This window comes from Dendropsophus ebraccatus, chromosome 1, assembly GCF_027789765.1.
Source record: "Dendropsophus ebraccatus isolate aDenEbr1 chromosome 1, aDenEbr1.pat, whole genome shotgun sequence".
In the NCBI taxonomy this organism is placed as follows: Eukaryota; Metazoa; Chordata; class Amphibia; order Anura; family Hylidae; genus Dendropsophus; species Dendropsophus ebraccatus.
In genome coordinates, this window is record NC_091454.1 from 173,274,449 (window position 1) to 173,301,014 (window position 26,566).

A 26,566-nucleotide genomic window follows, 5' to 3' on the forward strand; every position below is an offset into this window, starting at 1 on the left:
GTTTTGTTTTTTATAAAAGGACAAAAAAAAAACCGTGGGAAAATGGCCTTACTGTGTGATCACTTCTGACCAGGACAGATTTGTTTTATCAAATGTAAAAGAAAAAACATTTAGCTAACAGCATCCAGTGATCTTGAAAGCTTCAAGTAATTGATTAAGTAACTATTTAGCAACATAATAAAACTTTTGTTTGTATGCAGAATATTTAATTAAAGCTACAGTATTACAATCCTTTAGGATATGTTCACACAACATCAAAAATAGAGACAAGGCGGCCTCTTTTGCAATTTAAAACAACATCCGTTTTGGCGCGATCTAACTGGCTTCAATGCATTAAATTAAATGGAAAGACGGACGTCCAATGCACACAACGTTTTGAATAACGGACGTTATCACCGCAGATGTCAAAATAATGATCATGACAATTATTTTCAGACGTTTTTTGCAAACAGCAGACATTTTTATTAGTTTTTCACACAGTTTTTCTTTTGTCACCGTTCTTTCTCCGATTTTACTATTAAACTCAGTGAGGGAGATTTACCAAACATGGTGTAAAGTGAAACTGGTTCAATTGCCCCTTGCAACCAATCAGATTCCACCTTTCATTTCCAAAGAGTCTGTGAGGAATGAAAGGTGGAATCTGATTGGTTGCTAGGGGCAACTGAGCCAGTTTCACTTTACACCATGTTTGATAAATCTCTCTCATTGGACTTTTCAATTAAGCCACACCCAAAGGGCAATTAGTAATCCCAAACTAGAATAATGTACCAACAGCCGTCATTGCACTAAGGGAAGGCTAGAAAGCTAAATGACGTCCGTTATTTTAGACTCAAAATAACGGACGTCATTTTAAACAGAGCTGAAAAGACGTTGTGTGAACATAGCCTTAGGCTATGTTCACACTACGTATATTTGAGGCTGTATGTTTGAGGCTGTATAGCAACCAAAACCAACCAAAACCAAACCTTTCTGTGTTTTCAATCCACTCCTGGTTTTGGTTGCTATACTGCCTCAAATATACATAGTGTGAACCCAGCCTTAATGTGTACACTTTCCAGCCTAAGATAGAAACAACTAATATGTATATCCAATGGTGGTAGATCTTGTGCCTTTTCTAAGGAAACTAGGGCACATAAAAAAGCCTCAGCATTGACTATTTTAATCAATCAGATCACTTTTTAATGTTTTAATAAGAGACAAGAAAATCAAAGATGTGATCCAACTGCTCTACTTTATGCCTGCACTAGTTTTTAGACCTGAGACCATTGTTCCCTGTTGTTCACATGACAAGGTCTTACAGTCATAGAAATGCTTCCATAAAAGACTGATCTATTCATTCTATACAGTTCATTCAAAGTAAAGCAAGGTAGATGTCTTCCATTACAGACGTTAATAAGACGTTCCCAGGTTTCTATTCTTTCATGGAACATAGGCCTCGGCGTCAGAAGATAACATCATATTCATTTTTGTTTGTTTTATTCTTTCTAGATAAAGTCTAAAACACTAATTATTATATTTGAGAATAGGCTCATTTTCTACATTTTAAAGAAATTATAGATTTGAATAGCTATAATGCCTTCTATGATTGCAAAGTTCGACACCATTACGAACAAAACACGTTTTTTGCTAATTGTACGAATTCCCTTCTATTGTTTATATAGAAATTGTATTATAATTGGACTTTATTCTGACAATTATAGAGATAAAAATATAGTTAACATTGTAAAGGAAATAACTAGGTACAAAAAAGACATTTGTAGAATTGAATTCTCTTCTCTCTGCTGAAATCTCCTTTGATGTCATAATGAAAGCGGCTTTTGTTCTTCCGCGCAGATAACTTCACAGCAATCTTTTTGCATTTGCTTTGTTCAATTTTTAACGGTTTTCTTGCATATTTCTTTTAATGCTTCCTTGACATGCCCGTGACGGCTGAAGACTAATGTCAACTGGACCAATGTGCATTCCATTAACCTGACCCTAGTCAATGTCTCTGGAGAGGACAACGGCTCCAATGTAACCTGTATTGCGGAAAATGTTGTGGGGATGACTAAAACTACCGTGTCTCTCACTGTCTACTGTAAGTTGGAGTAATAATGTTAATATGGATATACCATTTAAACTGTAACATGTATAGTTTTCTTTGCTCTGCAAGTCCTATTGTCAGTGTTTTACATGTGGCATGCATATAAAGATTAAGCAATACATTTGTTTTACATAAAAGGAATCTGTCACTAGGTTTATGCTGTCTTAAATGAGAGCAGGATAGACTAGTGACAGAAATGCTGAACAGAACAATGTATTACTTACTTCGTTGTTAACTGTTATCTTAATATGGAGGAGAATGGACTTTGTGCTGCTGCTCCACTCTTCCAGCTGCTGTTTAACAACTGTCTTACTAAATACAGTATATGTACACAGTATATATATACAACTGCCAATCAGCAGCCAGTGGGCAGATAGAGCTGGTGCTCATGAATGTCAAGGACTACAAAGCACATGCACATAATGGAGAGGACTAGTGTGCATTGCCCAGAGTCCTTGTTATGCAGGAGGATGTCTCTGGATTTGCTGCACAGAACAGTGTAAGCGATAAATCATTATGTGCAGCTTCTCTGTCACTAGTTTATACTACTGACAGAGTCTCTTTAATTCTTCTTTATTATTAAAGAGTATTTCCTTAAAATACAGTCATCTTCTAGTGCTATACATGTTTATGTTGTGTAGGCAGAAATGCATTTAGAGTATTTTACTCCCATCTTCATCATTTCTCTAAGTGTTAATTTTCTATCTATAACTGTACTAAGTGGGAGGGCTCTTTCTGGTGTGGAGATGGAGAAGTGAACTTTGTGGTCTAGCCAATCAGCTGACCTGCTCCCCTTCTGCTCCTTCTTCACCCTTCAAGTGCATGAGTCTCACAAATTTGTAAAAAATAAATAAAAAAAGACTACAGCTGCACCTCCTTCTTAAAAATGAGGGAATCTCTGAAGAATTGTTTCAGGTCTGATTCATTACAGATTCAGATCCTGATTTGGATTAGGAATTGGCCTGATTGCCTTGTGGCTGCCCACAGATTGTATGTATAGGAGCAAGGACTCCTGTCAAAGGTAGGAGTCCCTGCACCTGAACAGTACATTGAGTGGCTGGGCCAGATGCAAATCACTTGAAAATGAATAAAAACTTGGCAATAGGGCTAAAAAAGGATCAGATGATTTATTTGAACAGAAGCTGAGCTGCAGTTACACGTTGCCACTGTTACACAATGAACAAAGACAAACTCCGTTTACTGTATAGTTCTCCACTGAACAACTGATTGGCGTGAATGCCGGATGTTGGCATCTCGCCGATCCGTTACAGATGAGCTATTCTGTTTATAGCTCATCTGTAAATTTTGTCTGGAAAACCCCTTTAAGAGAATTTTACAAGGCACAAGAAGTGATATAGATTGTACTTGGTATGTAAAGTACAGTATATATCTAGTGGCAATAAATCAACCTTGATAACATTGGTATCCTGAAGTTAAAGGGGTTATCCAGCCTGGGGGCACTTTTTTGGGGGGACCGGGGAGGAGGTGGCTGAAATAAAAGACGTCCACTTACCTCCCCGATTCCAGCGGTTCTCAGGGGCGCTCAGCCACTCAGTGAAGGGGGCGGGATCCGTGTAATGTCCGCTCGGATCCCGCCTCCTTCACTGAGTGGCTGAGCGGCCCTGAGACGTTTGGTCTCTGGCGGCGGCAGACACCAGGAAGCGGCTGGGAACCGGACACGGGAGCGCCGTGATGCGGGACCCGCCGCTGGAACTGGGTAAGTGGACGTCTTTTATTTCAGCCACCTCCCCGGTCCCCCCAAAAAAGTGCCCCCAGGCTGGATAACCCCTTTAATATTTGATATATAGGAAATTGAATTTTGTTTCTCCTTCTTTATGTGTAGATCCTCCCCGGATATTAAGTTTAAGAGAGCCAGTAGTTCACCTGGAGCACTGCATTGAATTTACTGTTCGCGGGCATCCTTATCCTGTTCTAACCTGGTATCATAACAATCAGCCTCTACGACCAGTGGATTTCATACGGCAAGAAGTTTATAAACAGGACACGTCCATGGAAGGCTGTTTATTGTTTAATAAGCCTACACATTATTACAATGGAAACTATACACTGATTGCTAAAAATAAGTTTGGAATTGCTACCCAAACGGTTTATGCACATTTTTTGGAGCAGCCATATCTTGGTGAGTTGACATTTCTATTTAACCGCCTCTTTGCCTTAGCCTACTCTTCCTACCCTTTGTATGGCCTCTAAAATCTAGTATCAGGCAGCAAATAGGATTCTTTGCTGTAATAGACATCATGAAACGTATCTATAGTTCATAGTTACAAAGCTATTATATAGATAGGATGTTTTGATGTCTTTATGTCATTGTCATCCTGAGAAATGTTAGGATTAGTGGCTTTGCAAGTAACATTGTACAAGAAATACTATAGCTCAGCCAAATAGGATCATGTTCAATCTGTAAGCATTGAAGGAGAGGGAAGGCCGGGGTAAGTGTGAGGAATAGACATTTTAGGCAAATGCTGTTTTAAAAGACTACAGGGGATATCTGGTGTTATTATAAGCAATCTATCTTCACAAATTAATGAGCTTTTTTAGCCTTCAATCAAACACAATACAGAATTTACTCAATTGAAGTCATGTTACTCCCCAATGTATTCTTCTGTGATAAGCCAGTATTACATGAAACTGTTTGGCGTACTTGCAATATTCTTCTAGTCATAACTATTCAATTTTTTGTAAACCCTGTAATTTTTTTCCCCAAGATATAGGTTTAGTTCAACTAGTCAACCATTTCCCTTATTTTGCCTAGTTTTTACTGTCTTTTGGTTCATTACTCTATCTATCTATCTATCTATCTATCTATCTATCTATCTATCTATCTATCCATTATCTATCTATCTATCTCCTATCTATCTATCTATCTATCTATCTATCTATCTATCTATCTATCTATCCATTATCTATCTATCTATCTATCTATCTATCCATCCATCCATCCATCTATCTTTACAATAATATTTGATTTCCTCAGCCTATGTCATAGCTATACCTATTTGCTAATATAAGCTAGTGCTCTTAGTTTTGCTTCTTCAGTTAGTTCTGATTTACTAAATCTGCCATTTACTATCCTTTTTACAGATAATACTGATTATTTTGTTTCAGGTACGTATTTGTCCTTACTGCTTTTTCAGCAAAGTACTTGGGGCCGCAATTTACTGAATGCATTTAATGGGCTTGGTCCCTTTTACCATAAGCCTAATAGATCATGTTGACAGGAATGCCAAAGGGGTCTTACCAGGAAATTCCCTTTACTCACCGATATATATTTGGCCGATAACTGTTAACTTTATATTCTTATTTTAATAGAATACTAGTCTCCTGGGCCACAAAGTGGGAGGTTGAGGTCAAGACAGGAAACTAACCAGCAGGATATTTCTCTGTAATAAGTTTGAAGATGTCCATATTTGATTATACGTGAATTCTATTACAAAGGTTCTTAAACCTCTCAGGGCATATGTACATTTATATTCAAAATACGATGGGTCCCTAGACAGTACAGTGCACTAGGATGTCTGCTGGTATCCAATTATCTGAACCCTGAGATAAAAATAGTCGGTGGCCTTTTAAGCAAGCAGTGCATAAGGAGAATAATAATATATTGTTCATAGAATTATTCAACTCCTTTTGTTTCAGTAGCAGATCTTGGAATAAGTCCCACGCCTCCAATCAGCGTGACTCATAAACCAGAAGAGGACACTTTTGGCGTGAGTTACATTTTGATGTCTTAAGAAAACACAGGCTCAGCTTTTTAACATATTTTTCGACGTTAGTGCCTTCTGTGCAGATAATAAGCTGAATATAAAAGGATCTTTGAACAAATCCTGCTAATGATCATGCAAGTTATGGTAATGTGAAATTTGCAAATCACAAGGTCTGTTGGTGTGAATTTTCATAAAGTATATGTTAATAAAGGCTATGTGTTAAAACCACGTCTCCATATCCCAGGGGTTATAAAATTCCTTCTGGTCTGCTTCAGGACATTGTCCACTCATACCCTTTTATATATTACGAAAGCTTCATTCTCTCTAGCTGTCAAAGGCTTTCTATATCATTGTACATGTGTCTATACATATAATGGACATAATTTGAAGTTGTATCCACACTTATCACTAATTTTGTCTTAATGTACACAAATTCAACAATATCACAACACTCCTTGATTTGGTATGGAAACTGTTCTCCAGAGAAGCCAAATCAAGGAGTGATATGAGTGTTCCAGGCGATAGGGGGGGGGGGAGGGCTGGGGGAGGAGTTCCAACTCCCCTCCGAGGGGAGGAGGGTCAGTATTAAGAAAAAGAGATTGCTACCCATTTGTTGGGCTTTTTATTGCTTTTTTATCAACATGCTATCAGGGCACTTAAAAGGTTTCATTTACATAAACACAACTGGGTCTTTAATTTGAATAAAAAAATAGTAATCTCACACCATTCATCTTAGAATAGAGATGAGAGTTTAGAAATGAGGAACTACACATCTGTATTAGAGATGAGCGAACTGGGTTCGGGTTCAAGTCCATGCGAACCCGAACTTTCGGCATTTGATTAGCGGTGGCTGCTGCCCTTGAATAAAGCCCTAAGGCTATGTGGAAAACATGGATATAGTCATTGGCTGTATCAATATTTTCCAGACAACCTTAGAGCTTTATCCAAGTTCAGCAGCCCCAGCTAATCAAATGCCGATCGTTCTGGTTTGGATGGACTCGAACCTGAACCCGGTTCGCTCATCTCTAATCTGTATGTAAAAATTCCTGGGGATCCACGCATAGATAAACACAGAATTGAAAATGCCCTACTTGTATTTTCTTCCACAGTATCTTATTGGCTTGTTTGTTATTATTTAGCAGCAGGAAACATAGGACACATATGATAATAAGAAATCCTCATGTAATTTTCTTAATGTTAAGGTGATAGAATTACTTTCCCATTATTTGGTTTATTTTAACACAATGGGGAACATGTATCATGTGGCGTATCTTTTTCTTTTCGGCGAAAAGAGCCGATTTGCGAATATTTTATCCGCAAATCGGCCGTTTTGCAAATAAAATATTCGCAAATCGGCTCTTTCCGGCGGGTACGCCAGGGGGGTGGGGAGGGGGTGTAGAGGGGGCGGAACGGGGGCACAGACTCATAGTCAGCGCGATTCAGCATTTTTTTCTCTTAAAGATACGCCGAAAACCTACTCCAGCCCTCAGCTGGCATAGGTTTTCAGCGGTGCGCACCGGAGCCGGAGCACACGGGATTTATGTAGAGGCAGTCCACATCTGAACAGCGTAATTTCTATTATTTAATATACCTTTTAGTAAGAGAAAGAGGTGGGGCTTATCATGAGACAAATAACATGTCCTGATTGTCCTGATATCTATAAGAGCATGGAGACCTCCAATCCATAAAATAAAGTTGCATTTTTAATTTCAGGTTTCCATAGCAGTTGGTCTTGCCGCTTTCGCATGTGTCCTGTTAGTCGTTCTGTTTATTGTCATCAACAAATATGGAAGACGTTCAAAATTTGGAATGAAAGGTAAGGAGAATTGGCACATTTTGCTCAATGGCTTCTATTCAGTATTCATTTCTATACCAAGTATACCACTATAAACTTTAATTGCTTTTCTTTATATATGCAATTTACCTTCCTACTTTGGCTGCGTTTGTTAGCATATGATAAATGGATTAAATGCATTTGAATTGCCTACAAAATGGAGCTGTCTACAAATGAACATACAACATGTTGCCAATTTGTCAGCATGGTGGTAAGATGGCATAGGGGTTGGCACTGTTGCTTTGTAATGCTGAAGTCAATTTGAATTTCACCCATGTTCTGGCTATATGGCTTCCCAAATTACTCATCATAGGTTAGAGAATTACAGGTGCAGAATCTGAATGGTAAATTTAAGCGGGAAAAGGGACACAGATGACTATATACTGTATATATTTTTTTTACCTTTACCAAAATCTTAAAAATACTGGAACACTATGACATGTGATAATTTAACCCCCTGCCATCCTTGTTTCCTGTAAACAGAGGTTTATCGATTTTTCTGCATTGCTCCTTGTGCGGAAATGTTCTCCTTCAAGTCTACATGACATCATTCCATATATATAAAAAAAAATGATGTAATAGGAAGAGCTAACCAGGAAACCCCATGAGATCTTAACATTATAGAATTTTACATAATAAGAGTTAAGAGAATTTAGAGAAGCCGTAAGCTAGCCAACTATTAAATATTTTTTACATTAAAAGCATATTTTATGCTACAATCTGCACAAAAGGTATTGTAAGCAATAAATAATATCAAATATTGCATAAGGTTCATATTGAGGACTAACAAGTACATTTATATAAGGGAAGAAATGAGATGTTATATATTTCATCTACACCAAATGTTCACTTCATATAACCTCTATAGTCATGTCAAGATTTGTTGGCATTGAATGGAAAAAATAACAAATAAGCACATATTGGGATCGCTTTGGGATTTACAGACCCAAGTTCTGCAATGTAAGCCTTTTACTAACCGGTGACATCTATATTAACTACTAGAGACTTGTAGGTTATTTGCTGTACTGCATGCCAAGTCCCAATACCCCATATAAACAGTTGGTTGAAGTTAAATAGGAGAAACATAATCTTGTGTCTCTCATTTCCATGCCCGTGCTGCAATACAATTACTGTGTTACTCAGTGCTGGGAATATAGCACAAACTTTGAAACTTTTCTTCTCCTACACAGAAGGGGCGGCTAGTGTTTGACCTCAAGAATCGATCTGCATGAAAAATTGGTTACAAAAGATCCGATTCTGTCAATTACACTGAAATAATACATAATATGGATGTAGCGTCTTGTTAAACTTCAGTTGAGTCTTTTGACTTGGCGACATGCCACCATCATTGAATTCTCTTCCTTCCCCGCTTGGAGTTTCTTGTTAATATTGAGTAACAGATGCAATGCTTCCTTTTCAAATCTTGTGCAAATTAGCACGAGGCATGGAGTAGAGAAAAATACGAGCTGACAGGATTCACTATTTATTAGACTACAGTGAAGGAGAGAAATTCTAAAATCATATCAAGTCAAAATGAAACAATGTAATAAACAAGGGATAGAACTTATTCTTGTACAATCATGGAAGTATAGATAGACAGATCGATCGATAGATATATAAAAAGATAGATAGATTAAAAAAAAAGTGAAAAATACTATTTTATCATTTGAAATTTAAACTTAGTCGCAGAAGTGGGAAATAACATAAAAAAGTTGAGTTTGAAACTACTTGCTGGCTTTGTTTTTTTTTCTCTTTAAGGATATGTATTTTTCATTTTCAACAGTGTAGGAAGTAACTGATAATGGCTGATCTAGACACTCACTTTGTATATAATGGAATGTTATTTATGGAAAAAATTGAACTGTCTTGCAAAGATAAGGTTAGCCATGTGTTATTATGTAGTGCATTATCAGTAGAGTATGGCATGGTACTATTTTTTCACTTTCTACGACCCTTGGGTTAATTCTCCACATCTTTCCTTGCAAATAATACATTTCTTCTTGGTGGAAAAAATTAAGTACATACATGACATTGCCTAGGTTACTTCTACCCCTCTTGGTTCTTTGAGTGGTCATAAGGCCATGATGTCACTCAGTGGCTGGGACCCAGAGAGATCTTGCTTTGGCAGGTGAGTATTCCCAGTCAGCTTCTATCTCTGAAATTCAGATCACAGATGCCTCCAGGCTTGTGGATTGTCCCCGAAGCCATCTGTGGTCTCAATGGGAGACAGAAAGATGCAGAGCTGATTCAGCCCAGCATCTTGGAGACCAGCACTCATTTACAGCGTGGCTTGGACCCTTAAATATGGCCTTTTCTCTTTAAAAAAAAAAAATATTTTAACCTATTTATTTAAGAGTTCATCTTCTCCCCCTCTAACATATCCTGCTCTTAGATAGGACGACATAAATCACCTAAGAGGTCTGCTTTAACTAGTGCTAATCTAATATGTAGATAATACGTTTTACAGTACCTTGCTTGGCTTGGCCTGCACTGGACTGATTTAATATGTAGATAGTGAAATCCTTCCTGACTAATCCAATATGTAAATAATGAGTTTCTCCTTGATAGAACTGAACTAATCTAATGCATACAGTAGATAGTGACTTTATGCTTTTCTAGACTGGACTTGACTAATTTCATATGTAGAGAACTTCCTCAGCTTATGGTTCTCGTTGTGAACCAATTATCCAGGCAGTTTGCATAAAAATCTTATATGTTGGGCATTATGTGCAATGGTACAGTATGTAGCCTGCTGATAAAATCAGTATTTTAAGTCCTTGCCATTCCTAGAATCTTTCATTACTATCAGTAAATGGAAACTACATTTATATTTTCAGATCATTAAAGATCCCATACATATTAGTCAGAAGGTGGCAGAATCTTCTAACTTTGGTAAGACTGGCAAACTGTCTAATTTTTATGGGGACCTTTTAACTCTCCTGTGAAGGTAATATTGGGAGTAAGTTGAATCTGGCATGCTGGCCCATCACTTTGTTCTCAGATTAATAAGCTGCCCCAGAGGAGTTTGGCTTTCCTCTTCTTTGCACATTCGGAGCATGTACGCATTCACTCAAACATTCAGCTCAGAGTCAAACATTCACCTGTATGTGGTGAACTACTGTAGATCTTAAGAATAATAAGACATTGAAACACATACAGAGCATAATACAGGGTTGGTAAACTTAAAATGAAACAACGGTACCTACATTGTTAATGCATAGACCATGCAATGCTTTGGCTTGGGAGCTAGATCAACACACAAGTCAGTTTCCATCGTGAAGAACCCCTTTGAGGGAAGTGAAGCATGTTTCTGGACCACCAAACATAGCACCAGACCTACATACAATAAAAGCTTCCTGCAATATACATGTTTAATGCTTACAAAAGGATGGATAGATGTGCATCATGGGAATATATTATTAATCTTTATCGCTTAGACTTTTGCCATTGTTGAGTGAATATATCAATTAAAATGCCAGAGAGTGCGAGGGTTTTGTGGAAGACATTATCATTTCAGTTGAGCGGTCAAATGGAAGAAGATAAGTTTTTTATTTCCCAAGCAGAACATAAAAGCAGAAGAAAATATATTCAGCATACACTATCAGGAAGCCTTTTAAGAGGCCCATCACTATCAATTCATTTGGTATTCATTATAATACTTCTGATCAAAGCACATTCATTTGATATTTATGTGGATGTCAAATGTGCTTCCCAAGCTTCTCCATTAATTTACCATTAGTTAATAGGTACTTTAACATAAAGTGGTTGATTATGATTTGGTGGGGGACGGGGGATATCATTTTCTCCCTCCTGATAAACAGTTGGTTCTAATAGATATAAATTAAATATAGGCATGTACAGTCAGTCGGATAATAGTTCATAGCTATTGCATGTTTAACTTACTTTATTTTCTGTTTTTAATGTTATTTTCTTAGGTACTTGTCTCAGTATTTGGGTTTATTATATGTAAAGAGGCTTTGGTATGATATTTACTTTGGTACTGTATGTATTTTATGGGAATAGACATGTAAGTGGGTCATGGTTAATATTTTATTTTATGTAATTAGTGTATATGGCATTGCGTTTCATGGATTACAGAATAATATGCAAATTTTATGTTCAATGCTTGGCATGTTATCCATAAATGTATGAACATATTTTACAACTTATCTCTGTTTAAATAGGGATGAAGCATAGAAACATTTGTTAGCTGAGTCCTTGATCGCTGATCCCTAGACTGTTGGTGAAAGTGAACACCATTTTATTTTTATTTTTTCCATTTATATGCCTACATTTCTGGGCTATCTTTATAGCACTTTAATATTTGTTTTTCATAGCCTATGTTCACAACGTTTTTTTCAGCTCCGTTTAAAATGACATCCGTCATTTTGAGTCTGAAATAACGGAGGTCAATTAGCTTTCTGGCACATTGTTCTAGTTTGGGGTTACTAATTGGACTTTAGGTGTGGCTTAATTGAAAAGTCTATATAGTCTATATTAATAGTAAAAACGTAGAAAGAACAGCGACAAAAGAAAAGCTGTGTATTAACAACTAATAAAAAAGTCCGCTTTTGCAAAAGACGTCCAAAAATAATAAACATGAACATTATTTTGACGTCCGCAGTGATAACGTCCGTTATTCAATACATTGTGTGCATTGGACGTACGCCTTTCCATTAAATGCAGTGCATTGCAGTTAGTTAAATGGCGGCAATAACGGACATCTTTTAAAATTTAAAAAGCAGACTCCTTTTCTCTATTTATGACTTTGTGTGCACATAGCCATATACAGAGCTCTGAATCTCTTACATAAGAGAATGTTAAATGGATCCAACCATCTGTATCTATCATTAGGTCATTTTATCTGATCAGTGTGTTGTCACTTCTTAATAAAGCTTGTGCATGAAAATCATCTAGCATGGTTGTATCCAAAGGTACTCTGTAAAGTTTTGTAATGACAGGTACACTTTATGCTGGTCATATACATAAGATAAGTGTTGGCCAAACCCATTAAACTCAAATGCAGCAGTCAGTCATCTATTGTGTAAGTTTTCATCCTGTCATTCCGCCCACGGCAAATGTTCGGTGAGAGAAGGAATGGGCATGTACGATTTTAACTGCCTGATCCTTTTGTTCTTGGAGAGACATGCTGCCTCCAGAGGAATCTGGAAGGAGCTCACTCCTCTCTTCCCATTTCGAGCATATACACACATATGTATGAGGGAATCAAAAGAAACAGCTGCCAGACAACAGTTAACTTATATATATGGACAGCTTTACTGCACATTCTTACTTTTCAGTTCAGTCAACGAACACTATATAGTCAAGATAATGGCCGGTGGATTATTTCCCGAAGACAACATTTTTTAGTGGAACTCAATCAATTGCTGTCTTCAGGGTAGGATGCATGTTGCTAGATATGTAGCATTACAGGGCAGCCATTAAACAGGGGAACATTCTATGCGATGCCTACATATCCCAACATGCCACGCATACACACACATACACACAAACATATATAATATATATATATATATATATATATATATATATATATATATATATATATATATATATATATATATATACACACAGTAGTACCTTGGATTACAAGCATAATTTGTTTCGAGACTGCACCCGTAATCCAAATCCACTCTTAAAGCAAAGCAACTTTTCCCACAATAATTGAAATGCCGACAATTGGTTCCACACCCCAAAAATAATGATTTTTTTTTATTCTGAACAACATGTAAAACAAATGAAACAAACCTTCAGAAACAGCAGAATATGTGATATTATAAGTTACTGTACAGTAATGGAGAGGATGGAAAAAACACAAGGGCGGACAGAGACTGCAGGGAGCATAAAGGAGTAAGCAAGGCAGATGTGTGCACATACATGCAGCACTCTCTGTCCGGGGAGAGAGGGGTTACAGCTATGGAGAGATTACCTCCACAGTCCTGTCCCCTGATGTAAGCCCCAGCCTGAAGTGGATGTGCTATGATTTGGAAGGTGATGGAGACCTCCTGGGTCAGAGTACAGAGCTGTAGACTCCACTATGCAGACCATGCCCCTCCTCCACTCCCAAAAGCAATGCTCTTCTTCTTGCAAAACACTTCTTGCATGTGTTCGTTCACTTTAAAAAGGAGTAGAGTGCTTATTTATGTACTCTCTGAAAAGAGATGGTTGAGATAAATTCACATTTTCTGTGTTCCCCTGTAAGCTTTATTGCCCCTCTGCACTTACGTCTGGAGAATCAAACAACACAGAAATACTAGAGACAGAAGGACTGAAATTAGGTAGATGCAGCCAGTGACTACAGCAGAAACATCTTAATGAGGAATAAAAGGACTTTATAGACATTGACGAGATAATGTAACGTATAAACATCAAGGGAGTTGTTGAAGGTGTCTTATATGCCAACTTGATGAAAGACTAACAAAGCAAAGGCCTGTGGAGATATAGTTCAGAGAGATAGTTGCTGTTAGGATAAGGAGAACAATAAAATACAGTATAAAATAAAATGTAACAGCACTTATTGATTTAGAAGGTGTTCTGATGTTTCATTTAAAGGAGAAATTTGATTGTGTATATCTAAATAATTTATGATAATAACAAAACTGTACTAAATTGCTCCATGAATTGAATGAGTCGCCAACTAACAACAATCTCTATGTATGTGCTTATCACAGGGAATGCACAGAGCAACACTTCCATATTCTGGTTGGGGAGTGGCAGCTGTATTGGGCTTCTTCCTTTTACATCCAAAGCTACTAAGCTCACGGGTTATTTACAAACCCTTTTGGTTTGGCTTTTTATTCTTTGTTATTCTTGTTATTCAGTTGGTTCCCTCCATTTGCGTCCCTTCATGGAAGTGCCTCCAGCCTATAAGTGAATGATGGAAGAGGGAATTGCATTCGGGATGCAGATGCGGTCAGGAGTGGTATTGTAGTTATCAAGAGGTCCAAGGCATTTAGCCCATTGAGCCATTGAAATGTATACAATATAAAATATCCTAACCAGCTGTAGCACCACCTGCTTTGTAATGCATAGGTCCCCCTTATAGCACCAAAACAGCTCTGTTATGTTCAGGCATTGACTCCACAAAAAACTCTGAAGGTATCCTGTCATATCTAGCCTCAAGATCCTATAGGCTTTTCTAGTTGTGAGATGAATCTTCCATAGGTTACGTTTATTTCCAGCATATCCTATAGATGTTTGATCAAATTTAGATCTTTTAAATGTGAGGGTCAAGTCAATACCAAGAACTCTTTGTAATGTCCCTGAAACCATTTGTAAACAGTTTTTGTAGTGTAAGGGCCCGTTCACACTATGGAATCAGCGCCAAAATTCCTTGCAAAACCCCTGCAAGGCCAAATCCTGCCTGCTATCTGTTTGAATGGGAGGGCACGCGCCTCCGCTCTCTGCGCCTCCCTGCTCAAAGAATTGAAATGTCAATTCATTGAGCGGAGAATGGAGATGCGCAAGCCCTCCCATTCAAACAGAGAGTCAGGATTCGGCGCTGAGTCTATGCAGGGGTTCCGCAGGGAATTTTGGTGCCGCTTCCGTAGTGTAAATGGGCTCTTATAGGGAACAGTCCTGTCTAAATAGGCTACTGGTGTACGCTTGGTCTGTAAAATGTTTAAGTAGCGCATGTGAAAATAACATGCACACGAGTGCTATGAGCCATGGTTTTCCAGCCAAACATTGCCAAGAGCACCATGCATTTTCCCATAATGGATCCTGGCACAATCTCTTTTCCAGATAAGTAAGACACATCTTGTCGCCTCAATTTTGTAAAAGAAAATGTCATCCATCTACTTTTATTTCTCCAAAGTCAAGTCCTGACACTCTCAACCCCATTGTAAGGAATTTTAGCTGATGGCAGTAGTCACCATTGACCAGTCGGTGGCTATTCAGTCCCTATGCAGTAAGCTCTGATGCCCTGTGTGTTCTGCCACCTCTCTATCATAGCCTTTTCCACAATGTTCACTACAAGAACGCTGGCATGTTAGAGAGTAGTTAATCTGCCCCACAGTGTGCAGAGGATTTTATACTCCATTGTACAGCTAACAAATAGAAGGAATTTACATAAAACCTTCCGTGACCTTGAAAACACTTTGCATTACTTACATCTAACTGGTCCTCATTTTCAGCTTGTTTAAAACAAAGAGCATTCACAATTTTGCATGCTTCACAGCTGAAATCTCCAACAATTCACTCTGCAATTCAGTGCCAGATAAGTAATACAATAAAAGCCATTCTCCTTGAATATATCTCTATATAAACTGTCTTCAAAGATACCTTGATACCTTGTAATTTCATCTTAACCTATTTTACAAATAAATCTATTTACCATATTTCCATTCATATCATGCCTGCTGATGTACATATAGAAGAAATATGTTGGCGCTGAGACTGTCCAGGAGGGCAGTGCACTAATAACACAGCGTGGCTTGGCAAGACTAGTTTGTTTTCTCCCTCTGCATATCATTGAAAGCTAAACGCATTACTTAAAGACAATGGTATTAATCAGTTGGACTTTTAAATTGATGTGCGTGTAAGAAGTTTAAGTACAGTCATGAAATTGGACTATTCCGGCTTTGGAATGTGGCCAGAAAACCTTGCTGCTTTGCTATAATAGCAATAACAATATAATAGCAAACAGCCTCACGGGAGTTTACTGTCTTCTGTGTTGCTTATATCTAAGGGAATGGAGACGCTCAGACTTGGATTTGAAATAAGTAGACAAGGATTAGAAAAGTGATCCTGTGTGCAAGTGTTTATACATAAGAAGGTTTGCAAATCATTAATTACTTCCACTGTAAAGACCTCATTGGGCCATTAAAGCGATGTTCTGTAAGTGCCATGTTCCCAGACTGACTCTAAGTGGAATTCAATACTCTGTTGACTTTGATGAGTCTCTCTTGGTGTATTATTGTCTTGCAATAAGTAATTCGACTGAGTTCATTTTGTTATACTGTACTTTGTAAATAATATTCATGTCCCATCTATTAGACTGAAAGCTTATTTGGACGTGGCTCTTTATATTAATGCACCCTATAGTACCTTTTTAAATGTTGCTATAAGTAGGAGATGACATACAGCTTTCCCATACATACTAGTGGTAATGGAGTCGGGGCTCAGTCTTTTCAATAGACCTCTGCGTGTATACAGTTAGTCATAGGTTTACATAGAATATATTCACTATATTTTTTAAAACTCAATTTCTGACAGTGAAACCTAATAAATACTCCCTCTCTTAGGTCAGACAGGATTACTACTATATATCCATAATGTAAATTATCATCTTAATACTCTAGACAATGATTTATTTACACCTTTGTTTCATCACATAATACCAGTGACGTAGAAGTTTGCATACATCATTTTTGGTTAGCATTGTCTTTAAAGCGACTCTGTACCCACAATCTGACTCCCCCAAAATGTTTCAGTGGCATTCCTAATGCTGAAGAGGGTGGGGAGGAGGGACGGAGGGGTGGTGCAAAGTTAGGGCACAGATACTCCCGTTTGGCCCGGGCTTCAAACTTAAAAGTATTTTTTAGAACAATAATTGCATCACCTGCCGAACGGACCACAGGACAGATCTTGGATTAAAAGCAGCTATGCAAAGCTACAAGTGGTTTGGGGGGGTCAGATTGTGGGTACAGAGTCGCTTTAAGTTGTCCAGCTTGAGTCAAACATTTTGGGTTCCACATACTTCTCACAATCCATTGATGGAATTTTGGCTTATTAATTCTGAAAAATTGGTGTAGCCAGATTTTGTGGCATACTTGCTCGCAGACACTTTTTAGTTATGCCCATACATTTTTATGGGATTGAGGTCGGGGCTTTGAAATGGTCCCTCCATTACCTTTACTTTGTTGTCCTTTAAGAGTACATGTTGTAATTGATAGAATTATATTGAAGCCTGAGGAACTGAAGATGTGATTGGTGGAAGTTTCATAGGTTCCATTAAAATTCTGTCAATTAAAACATTGCCATTGAGAGCAGAGATAAAGGGACAGAGTGTGCACTGCTAAGCGCTTCTTCCTCTTTGTTCTAGCAATCATCGAGGGTCTCAGCACCTGGACCCCCACCAATACAAACCTCTGACATGTGGCTGTAACATCTGTAACATGTCAGAAGTTTATTCTAATAACAGGAACACTCTAAGCCATTTTGACACAACTTTGAATGTACTGTATGCTTTAAGTCATTCTCAATTAGGTAAACTCTCTTCCCAAACTTTTTTTTTTTTCATTTGATTTTCCCATAGTGCAAAGCTAATAGTCAAACAGGCCAGAAATTTAAAGTGATGACATTATTTTCTGACACAGCCAATAAGTATGCTTTCCAGTCACTTAAATACTCATTTGGTGAACTACAGTATGAATGATATGATCTGTTTATATAATTTCTTGTGCCATGTACAGTAGATCTAACAAAAAAACTTTCTAAAACTGTTTGCTCACATAGAATAGATGTTTTGTATTGGCAATCTATACTTGTGTTGCAATATTTTCCTTGTTGATCATTGGCCCCAGCACAGTCTTATTTTGGCCAATAATTGAGTTGGGTGGGCAGATCCTGCACTGAGCTCTTATCTTGAAAGTAGGCAGAAGACTGTAAGGAGTCAAATCGAAACTGCAAGGTGTCAGCCACAGATTTCTTTAAGCCATGCCATTCCCAGTCAAGGCAATCCACAAAGACCCCATTATCAGCCACAACTCCTCATATTTTAAGACTCACTGCGATGTCAAATGTCCTCAGTGGGGATGGAGTTCTAGCTACTTCCTACAGTGTCAGCTGCTCCCAGCCACCATTCTCTTAGCAGTCCATTCACAACTTCTCAGACATAACTTACTGTCTTGTCTCCAATGAAGCATATCTTACCTGCACAGAAGCGGCAATCTACGATGTTTACTTTTCTTTTATACCAATTTTAAAAAAACTATTCAGGGAAGTCTCCATAGATTATATCTAACTGGACTGATAATTTCTCCCATAAGTATAATTTCTATCCGTTAACACTTCTTTCCAATGGAACAAAGTTATGACCAATGAATATGACCATTTCATATTTTTGTTTTGAAGGGGGTGGCACGTTGCCTGGCACAATTTTGCCCTCTAATTTAGTGTTATTAATGTGTTTGCAAGATGTACTAGAAGAACAGTCATTACCAAGCCCTTTTATATGCCTGTTAAACAGGCAGACATGCCATTGCTTCCTTGTCTTGCCAGCTGACCCACAGCCAATGTGAAGTGTCTGTGGTTTGAGTTACAGAGAGAAAGTGCTGTAAATGGAAACTAATACATCAGACATATTCTATATACCCGCTTTCATTTACACGCCACATATTAAATGCATCAGTCATCTTCTTTCTAAGCACTAGATTCTATTACTCCTCTAAATCTGCAATCTTGGCAAAATCTTACTACAATTAAAAACAGAACATAGTAGAATTAATCACTTAAATATCCTAATAATATTTTAAGACCATTATGCTTCTATTTTTTTGCTTAACCCCTTGCTGGTATACAGTATACTTACAAAACTTCAAGCAACGTGAAAAAGATGCTGTTGAATGAAAAAAGTTATAGGGGGAGATTTATCCAACTAGTGTAAAGTAGAATTGTGTTAGTTTTCCCTAGTAACCAATCAGATTCCACTTTTCATTCCTCACAAATTCTTTGAAAAATAAAAAGTAAAATCTGATTGGTTGCTAGGAAAAACTAAGACAATTCTACTTTACACCAATTTAATAAATCTCCCCCATAGTCTAAATGTCGTAATACTTTTTCAAGCTTCAGATTCCAGTGACTCATCCGTTGCATTGACAGGAGTTCAGTGGAATCATATGTCCTTCATAACCAGACGCATTTTGAGCCATGATGCATATTAATTGCTTTAGTCTTATTAATTTCACGAGTCAGAGATAATTACGGTATAAACAACTAGTAGATGAGGAAGGCATGTGATAACAGCACGATTCTAAGCATAAAGCTCTATGGAGAGATTAGTCATGTATATTGTAGTTACAATGCCTGACATTACCTGCCGAACAGCGTGTAGAAATAAGATTGGCCCTTTAGCATTGGGCAATAAATGTGAGCGTAAAATATCTATATCATATAACAAATCTGCAATGATTGCCATCACATCATGGATAAAGCATCTACAACTAATACATCTAGTAGCTGGTCTTGGAGTGGCTTATTGGTCATCACAGTCACAGCCAGAGATCGGTATTATTTGGAAATGGAAACAGAATTTAAAGAGCAATCAAGATATTCCAATCCAATTAAAATGATTGAGATAGGAGCGAGGAGAGCCTGTAAATAAGCACATAAACAGCGTACTGCCATTTGTTCTCAATTTTGGATCTTGAAAGCCATTGTTGATAAATGCCAAGACCTTGTGATGAAGGAGAATCAGATTATACAGGTTAGACTTGCATTTTCATGCCAATTTAATTTGTCCAGCAGACGTCTGCCCCTATTCTAATATAGCAACCTGAGATGATAAATTGTTACATGATAATGGTTACATTTGCACAGATCCAAATATTTTATGGGACCCTAAAGGTTTAAAAGCATTGTACCTTTAAAAGAAAATGGTATCTTTATTGAATTAGTATACATCTATTATCCACCTTGCATATATGAATAGAAGCCTTGAAATTGGTAGAGAGAGGCAGTGGTGCAGAAATTACACTCCATACTAGTGACCTGCGAAAACATCAGCAGAAATACAGCTCTATTAATAGCAGACTATAAGGTGCTCATAAAGCAGCAGACACTGTGTCTATCTGTTAATGGCTTGTATGGCAGCACAAGGGATAGGATTTTCCTGTGGTTTCTGATTATTGGATCTCTGAATGAGGCACTCTAGGGCCACTCTATGTTCTCACACACTTATTGGGGTATTTCTTTGGGGTCCTAAAATGGTGGAAGAACATCTTTTTTACAGCTCATAAACAGTCCCCCCCCCAAAAAAAAAAAAAAAATACCTATTGGATTATATGGCTCTTAGCTTCCACACATTTTAATTAAAAAATCTAAAATTACAAATTTTGTTTGTATAGAATCAGTCATTTAAAGGGGGAATTTATGAAGACCATAAATTAAGCCCCACCCCCTTTCCACAGCCATATTTACTAAGAGGCGTACCAAATCTAGCAATTGTAGATCATGATAAATGATCTTGCTGCACCCCCAAGCCCCCCTTCCCACCCATCGGGCTAACGGGGGATACAGTAGGCATACACCAAGGAGAAGGAACAAATCTGTGTCTTCTCCCTGGTGTACGCGTTGGGCGTACCTTTTATAAATGTCCACTTTAGTGTTTATAAGACAACAATGCTCCCCTGTAGAGTTGATCGAGACTCTGTTCATCAGGACACCGCTGCAGCCAATTATTGTCTGAACAGCGATAGTGAAGACAGAAGCTAGATGACCAGATTGGTAATTATATATTTTTATCCCCCATCCTTCACACCAAGCACCTGAGCAGCACAAGGTACTTAGAAAAGTATCTGAAATTAATCAAAAAAATATGAGATTCAGGGCTTCTCATGGGTGATTGATGTGGACTGTAAATGATAATACATCAGGTCAGTCCTCTTTCTTTAGCAGGTTTTATACAACAGGAGTAAAACCTTTTTGCAGCTGTATTCTGTAAAAGCTATGTTAGCCACTTAGTAAATGTGGGATAATCTTGTTGATCAGCACTCACTACTGAACCTAATACACAGCTCGGTAATCGTGTGGCCAAAAACACATAAACAATTGTTAGATCGTTTGTGTGGCCCTTTGCTTTAATCATCCATTGCGGGCACATACCTTATTACATGGGGAGATGTGCTGATGATTTTTAAACTTGCAAAACTTGAGCAATCGACTGATGAACCGGCATTTGCTTGTTTGTCAGCTGATCCCTATCCCTGTTACACGGGGCTATATTGGCCTGTTTGCCTGATAATTGGCTCATGTAATAGGGCCTCGAGAAATCATTTCTACATGGAGAGAGATGTGCAGCCCATACATAGCATCACTTATCTCTGAAGAAGAAGAATATGCAAAACAGCCTCCGGTACCACCTGTTCATCACTTGTTTATCTCTGTTCAGCACATTATGACGTTAGTAAGTGCTGGCTATACAATTATTATTTACCTACACATCAATATAAAATGTCATTGATGTGCATCATTATGCATGGCTTTTGTCTACAAATATATTAAATGGTGTGTGAATCTTCCAATGCGCTGGCATTTCTAAAGGAGAGTTTACCTTCATCGTCATCTTTGCCATCTGGAGCCCAGGGATATCATTATACTATAATGGAGTGTTGTGGCATTATAAATCTATATATTACGCAAATATTTTATAAAGTCTACATGGAACTGTTTACCATTCACCAGTCCTATAGAATAACCAGCAATTCCTTGATTTCCTGGAATGTCATAAGTGGGATAGGTTCTCCAATGTTCTAAAATTCTGAAGTAACAGAAGTATTCATACAATGCCAGATAGAACTGTAACAATAACATGAAATTATATTCAAATGAATAACACCTCTAAATTATCTTTGGCATACTGTATATTTATAGGATAATTATAAAGTAAATGCAATGTGTACCGAAATAATAAAATGTTTGTGTGTATGTGTACACATTATTGTATTTTACACATTGTTTGCCAAGTGGGTGGAGCTTGACATAAGGTGAGAGTGCAAGGAGGTGTGGCCTCTTGCCATGCCAGATTTCTTATGTTGCAGAGGTAGCAGAAACCCATGCTTGTTCGGACATAGTGACAATTTCAAATGTACATTGCACTTCCAGCTTAACTGCTTGGTTTATGAACAGGTGTAAACCTCTTAATAAATCAGGGTACCAGCAAGTAGTCGCAATTTACATGAAGACTGGTGTGTAAAACCTGCAAGCAGGCGTAGATCATGGCGCAAATCTACACTAGCTAGCTAGCTAGATGGCGTAGATTTCTGAGACTGATCCATGACATTGCACTGTTTAATAATTTGGAATTAATAAATTATTCTACTGTAAAAAATATTGTTAGTCACATGGGATTGTATTATCAGGCGTGTTCACTCAAATAGTGCCCTCTGCCTCCACCTAATTATGTGTGCATGATGTGACTTCATAGGTATACATAGATGTCATAACACATCAATTGCATGCTACATTATTGATACATAGAAGCAGATTTGCTCTGGCTATGTTAACAGAGCAAAGATGTCAGCCGCAACTGTCCTGCATGGATTGCTGGAACTTCGTTCCTCTCTGATAATAGTGAGGCAATGCGGATGAAAGACAGTCTACAAGAAACCATTTTTGTTACCATTTGTATCCCTGTGCTATATGGGAATATACATCTTGGTTTCTGGGTCTACAAAGAAGTCATGTATTTAAAAAAAAATAAAAATATATATATATATATATATACAGGCCATCTGGGGGCAGGATAGACATAAAAAAACAAAGTTTACACCCCATGTCCAGGACTGTGCATTGGCAGAGTGGTGAGTTCTTGTAGTAATTTAGTCAGACGAACCAGAAGATAGAGGTGATCCATCTTTTATTTCAGACATATTGAGAAATCTGGGTCAATAAGTCCTGTGAAAATAAAATAAAATAAGAAAATAAGAGAAGTTATGTGAAAGTAAAAAATCTAAGGTGGCTAGGGGGTGTGAAAACATAATAAAGAGAGTAAACGTACCCATCCCTGTGTCACTGTAGTGCTGCCTTACCGATATCTGACAGCCTCCTGAATTTCCTCCAGCTGCACTTAACGTACCCGGCTGATGAGTTGCCTGCTCAGCCAATTACTGGCTGGAGGAGGACACATCTTCAGTCACTGACTGGCTGAGCAGAGAATCCATCAGCCGGGCCAGAAAATTGCAGTTGGAGGAGCCTGATACGTGACATACCCAGATGCTGGCCAAAAACGACAGACAGCAGCTGTCAGAGAGACCCAAGAGCAGCGCTACGGAGGCTCGGGATAGGTGAGCATACTTTATTATGTTTTCACTCCCTCCTGGATGCAGCTGATCCTTCAGTTTCATAGGATTTTAGTATGATTTTCCGTGGTTATCCTGTTAATTTTGTTTAACTTATTGTTGAAGCCAACAGGGGTGGAATAAGCAGCAACCACATTATTAGTCACAAAGCTTCTAGGAGCTTCTATAAAAACATATAAAAGGTTTTTCATTATGCCAACCTCATGAAAACCTTATGCCCAGTCCTTCCCTCTGCTGTCATTTGTTATCAATTTCACTGATAATTATTACTTCTCAAGCAACGTTCCCAATAACTCTCATACAGCTCTCGGTTTGCTCACTGCTAATGATCAAATGAAGACATAGTAGTAAAAACAGAAAGAGAATTTAAAATAAAGGCCAAGCACAGGAGAATAATAGAGCACAAGCAATCGGCCCGATGCCAGTGTGTCCTGATTGACCTTGATGAATGTTAATAGCCCGGTAAATGACTGAAGCCATAATTGTAAATTGTATTTTTATGAAAAATGCCTATTCTCTCTGTCTTCATTTACTCCTTAGCAACATTAAAGATCAGTGCAGCAGAGCATAGAGACAGCAAGGCCTGCTTTGAGCCAGCAAGGGGAGTGTGTCCTGCCTCATTTATGCCTTACTTGTTAACCCCATTTTCTACAACATACAAGTCTGTCTCCTACACAACACTACATAGTTCAAAAGACAGCGCCTGGATCCATAGAATCCAACATTAATAATTTATCAAGACATTTTTAAAGCAGATTTGTGGGCATGCTCAGCTTTGTTTCATCTGCTCCTCTTTTTTATGTGTTTGCATTGAGAAACATGTCGACTGCTGTTTTCAAGGATCTTCATGCCTCCTAGATCTTGTAAGACCTTGTTGCTTCTTATCCTCATGTGCACAAAAAAACAAAAACAAAAAAAACTCTTTCTATTACGTTAAACCATGGGATGTCTTACAGCTTTATAGGTCCGTGGCCAGTGATTGGCTATGCGGACAGGTCCTGCACCAATTGCTCATCTATTAGCGCAAAGAAGAAAGAAGCATTGGGGCTTGAAGGACAAGAAATATAGCTGTTGGGCAGCAGTGAGGGTCAAGGCTAGGTGTGTCTGTGTGTGTGTGTGTGATATTAAGATATTAAGTTGTACACTCTTGGGAACAGAGTCTTATAGTCTTACAGACATGAGAATATGTTGCTTTGTCCTGTCAACAACTTATAGAGATTCAATATCCCATTGGTCAGGGGCTCCTAAAACATCAATGGGACAATTGCAATATTGGGTTTAGTCACTACCCAGTGTATGGCACCTTCATCAGATGACTGGTTGTAGTGCCACACTTAAAAATCGAGTATTGATGATGTACAGCATACTGTGGATAGACATTATAAAAAAAAAATCCTAGAGAACCCCTTTAACAATCTACTGACAATCTCATGCCTATTCATTGAATAGCAGCCACACAAAATTGACAGTGCAGACAATGTAAAGTGCGGCTCCACGCGCATTTTGTATTGTCTGCAATAGTTAAAAAGAACGTGGGCACACCTGAACATGCCCGCATTCTAATTTAAAAGAAATGAAGGCACTGCAGTGAACTTCACAGACAGCCATGTTACAGAACGGCCGCTGTCTTACAGCATCTGAACTCGGCCTAAGTGTGCCGGGGTGTCTAACCTTACCTTTATGCAATTGTTCTTTTACTCACTATCCACATTCAGCACACCATTTTGAGCAAAATCCACAACCTGCTGTATTTCACATCACAGTCACTCCTGTGCAACACATTATTACAAAGGCATTTTAATTCTTTTTTGGTCATTAAGATAGGTCATCTAGAGGAAAGGTAAGGATGGACACGTGTATATTCAGCATTCTGTGAAATAATAAAATGATAACATGTGCAGCACTTTCTATGTGCTCTCTAGGCATGTAAATCAGATGGGAAAAAGCAATCTGGACTGTATGTATAGTAGCAGAATCATTTTTCATAGAAATCCACTATGGAGTAGAAGGGGCTGCTGTGGGGAATATTTTGATTAATTGCTATAGCTGCAGTTACCACTGTAATATTCTCATAGCATGTCAATACTGATCTGTGTTCATGAAGACGTTTCCAGTAGCCCTAACAACGGGATTGCTTTTTCTGTGTTTTCCTAGTAGTATGTGCAAGTGATAATTAGATTTAGAAAATCTTTTTGTGTTACATATGTGCAAAATGAGGTTTGGGCAGATGTGCTCGGAGTCCCCTCTGAGCACTGTATTTGGAATAGAACAAGCCTCCAGCAGAGATATGCTTGATTAATTACAAAGCCGTCGAGGCAAAACCAGAGGGCTCTCAAACTGAAGCTGGAACCAGCTGTTTACTGAATTCCAAACACCTGATTTAAAGTATCACCCATAAGGGTACACTGCTAATAAAAATGTGCAGCACATATTGATTCATGATGTCAATCGCCTCCAATGGTTCCCAGTCTGAGGACACAGTGTAATAGCTCTCGTAATGCTAAGTGAGGGGATGGACGTGGGGAATGATTTTACTCTATAATGTTTCATTAATCTACAGTGACACAATTTACTATTCATAGTTGGATGGTCCTGCCAGTATCAGCAGGCTCAGTCAACATGCCTAATATCTATGCCATTTCAGCAAGTTAAGGCTTTCCTGTATGAAAACAGGGATTCACTATACACTATACTTTGTGCTGGTGACCATGGATAGGAGTCTGATACATTTATTAGATGTTGGTTACTCCCCCTCCCACTACTTCCTGCCTGTGATTGACAGGTTTCTTATTATAAAGCTTATGGGATGAAAATATCAATCATAGGCAGAAGGCAGCATGGAGGAGGATTTACCGATCCTTTGGATTCCTACGTACAGTCACCA

At 38.1% G+C, this 26,566-nt stretch overlaps 1 protein-coding gene across 6 annotated transcripts in view; it reads left to right on the forward strand.

The window, feature by feature from the left end:
- Positions 1–26,566, forward strand: part of NTRK3 (neurotrophic receptor tyrosine kinase 3) — a 480,773-nt gene that overhangs the window by 261,785 nt on the left and 192,422 nt on the right. For 5 of the 6 annotated variants that reach the window (XM_069984884.1, XM_069984865.1, XM_069984863.1 and 2 more), the window contains 5 exons: positions 1,936–2,077; positions 3,927–4,223; positions 5,186–5,209; positions 5,741–5,811; positions 7,522–7,624. In XM_069984884.1, coding sequence (XP_069840985.1) covers positions 1,936–2,077; positions 3,927–4,223; positions 5,186–5,209; positions 5,741–5,811; positions 7,522–7,624 — 637 coding nt within the window. The remainder of the gene's footprint in view (positions 1–1,935; positions 2,078–3,926; positions 4,224–5,185; positions 5,210–5,740; positions 5,812–7,521; positions 7,625–26,566) is intronic. The other variant, XM_069984875.1, reaches the window with a different exon arrangement.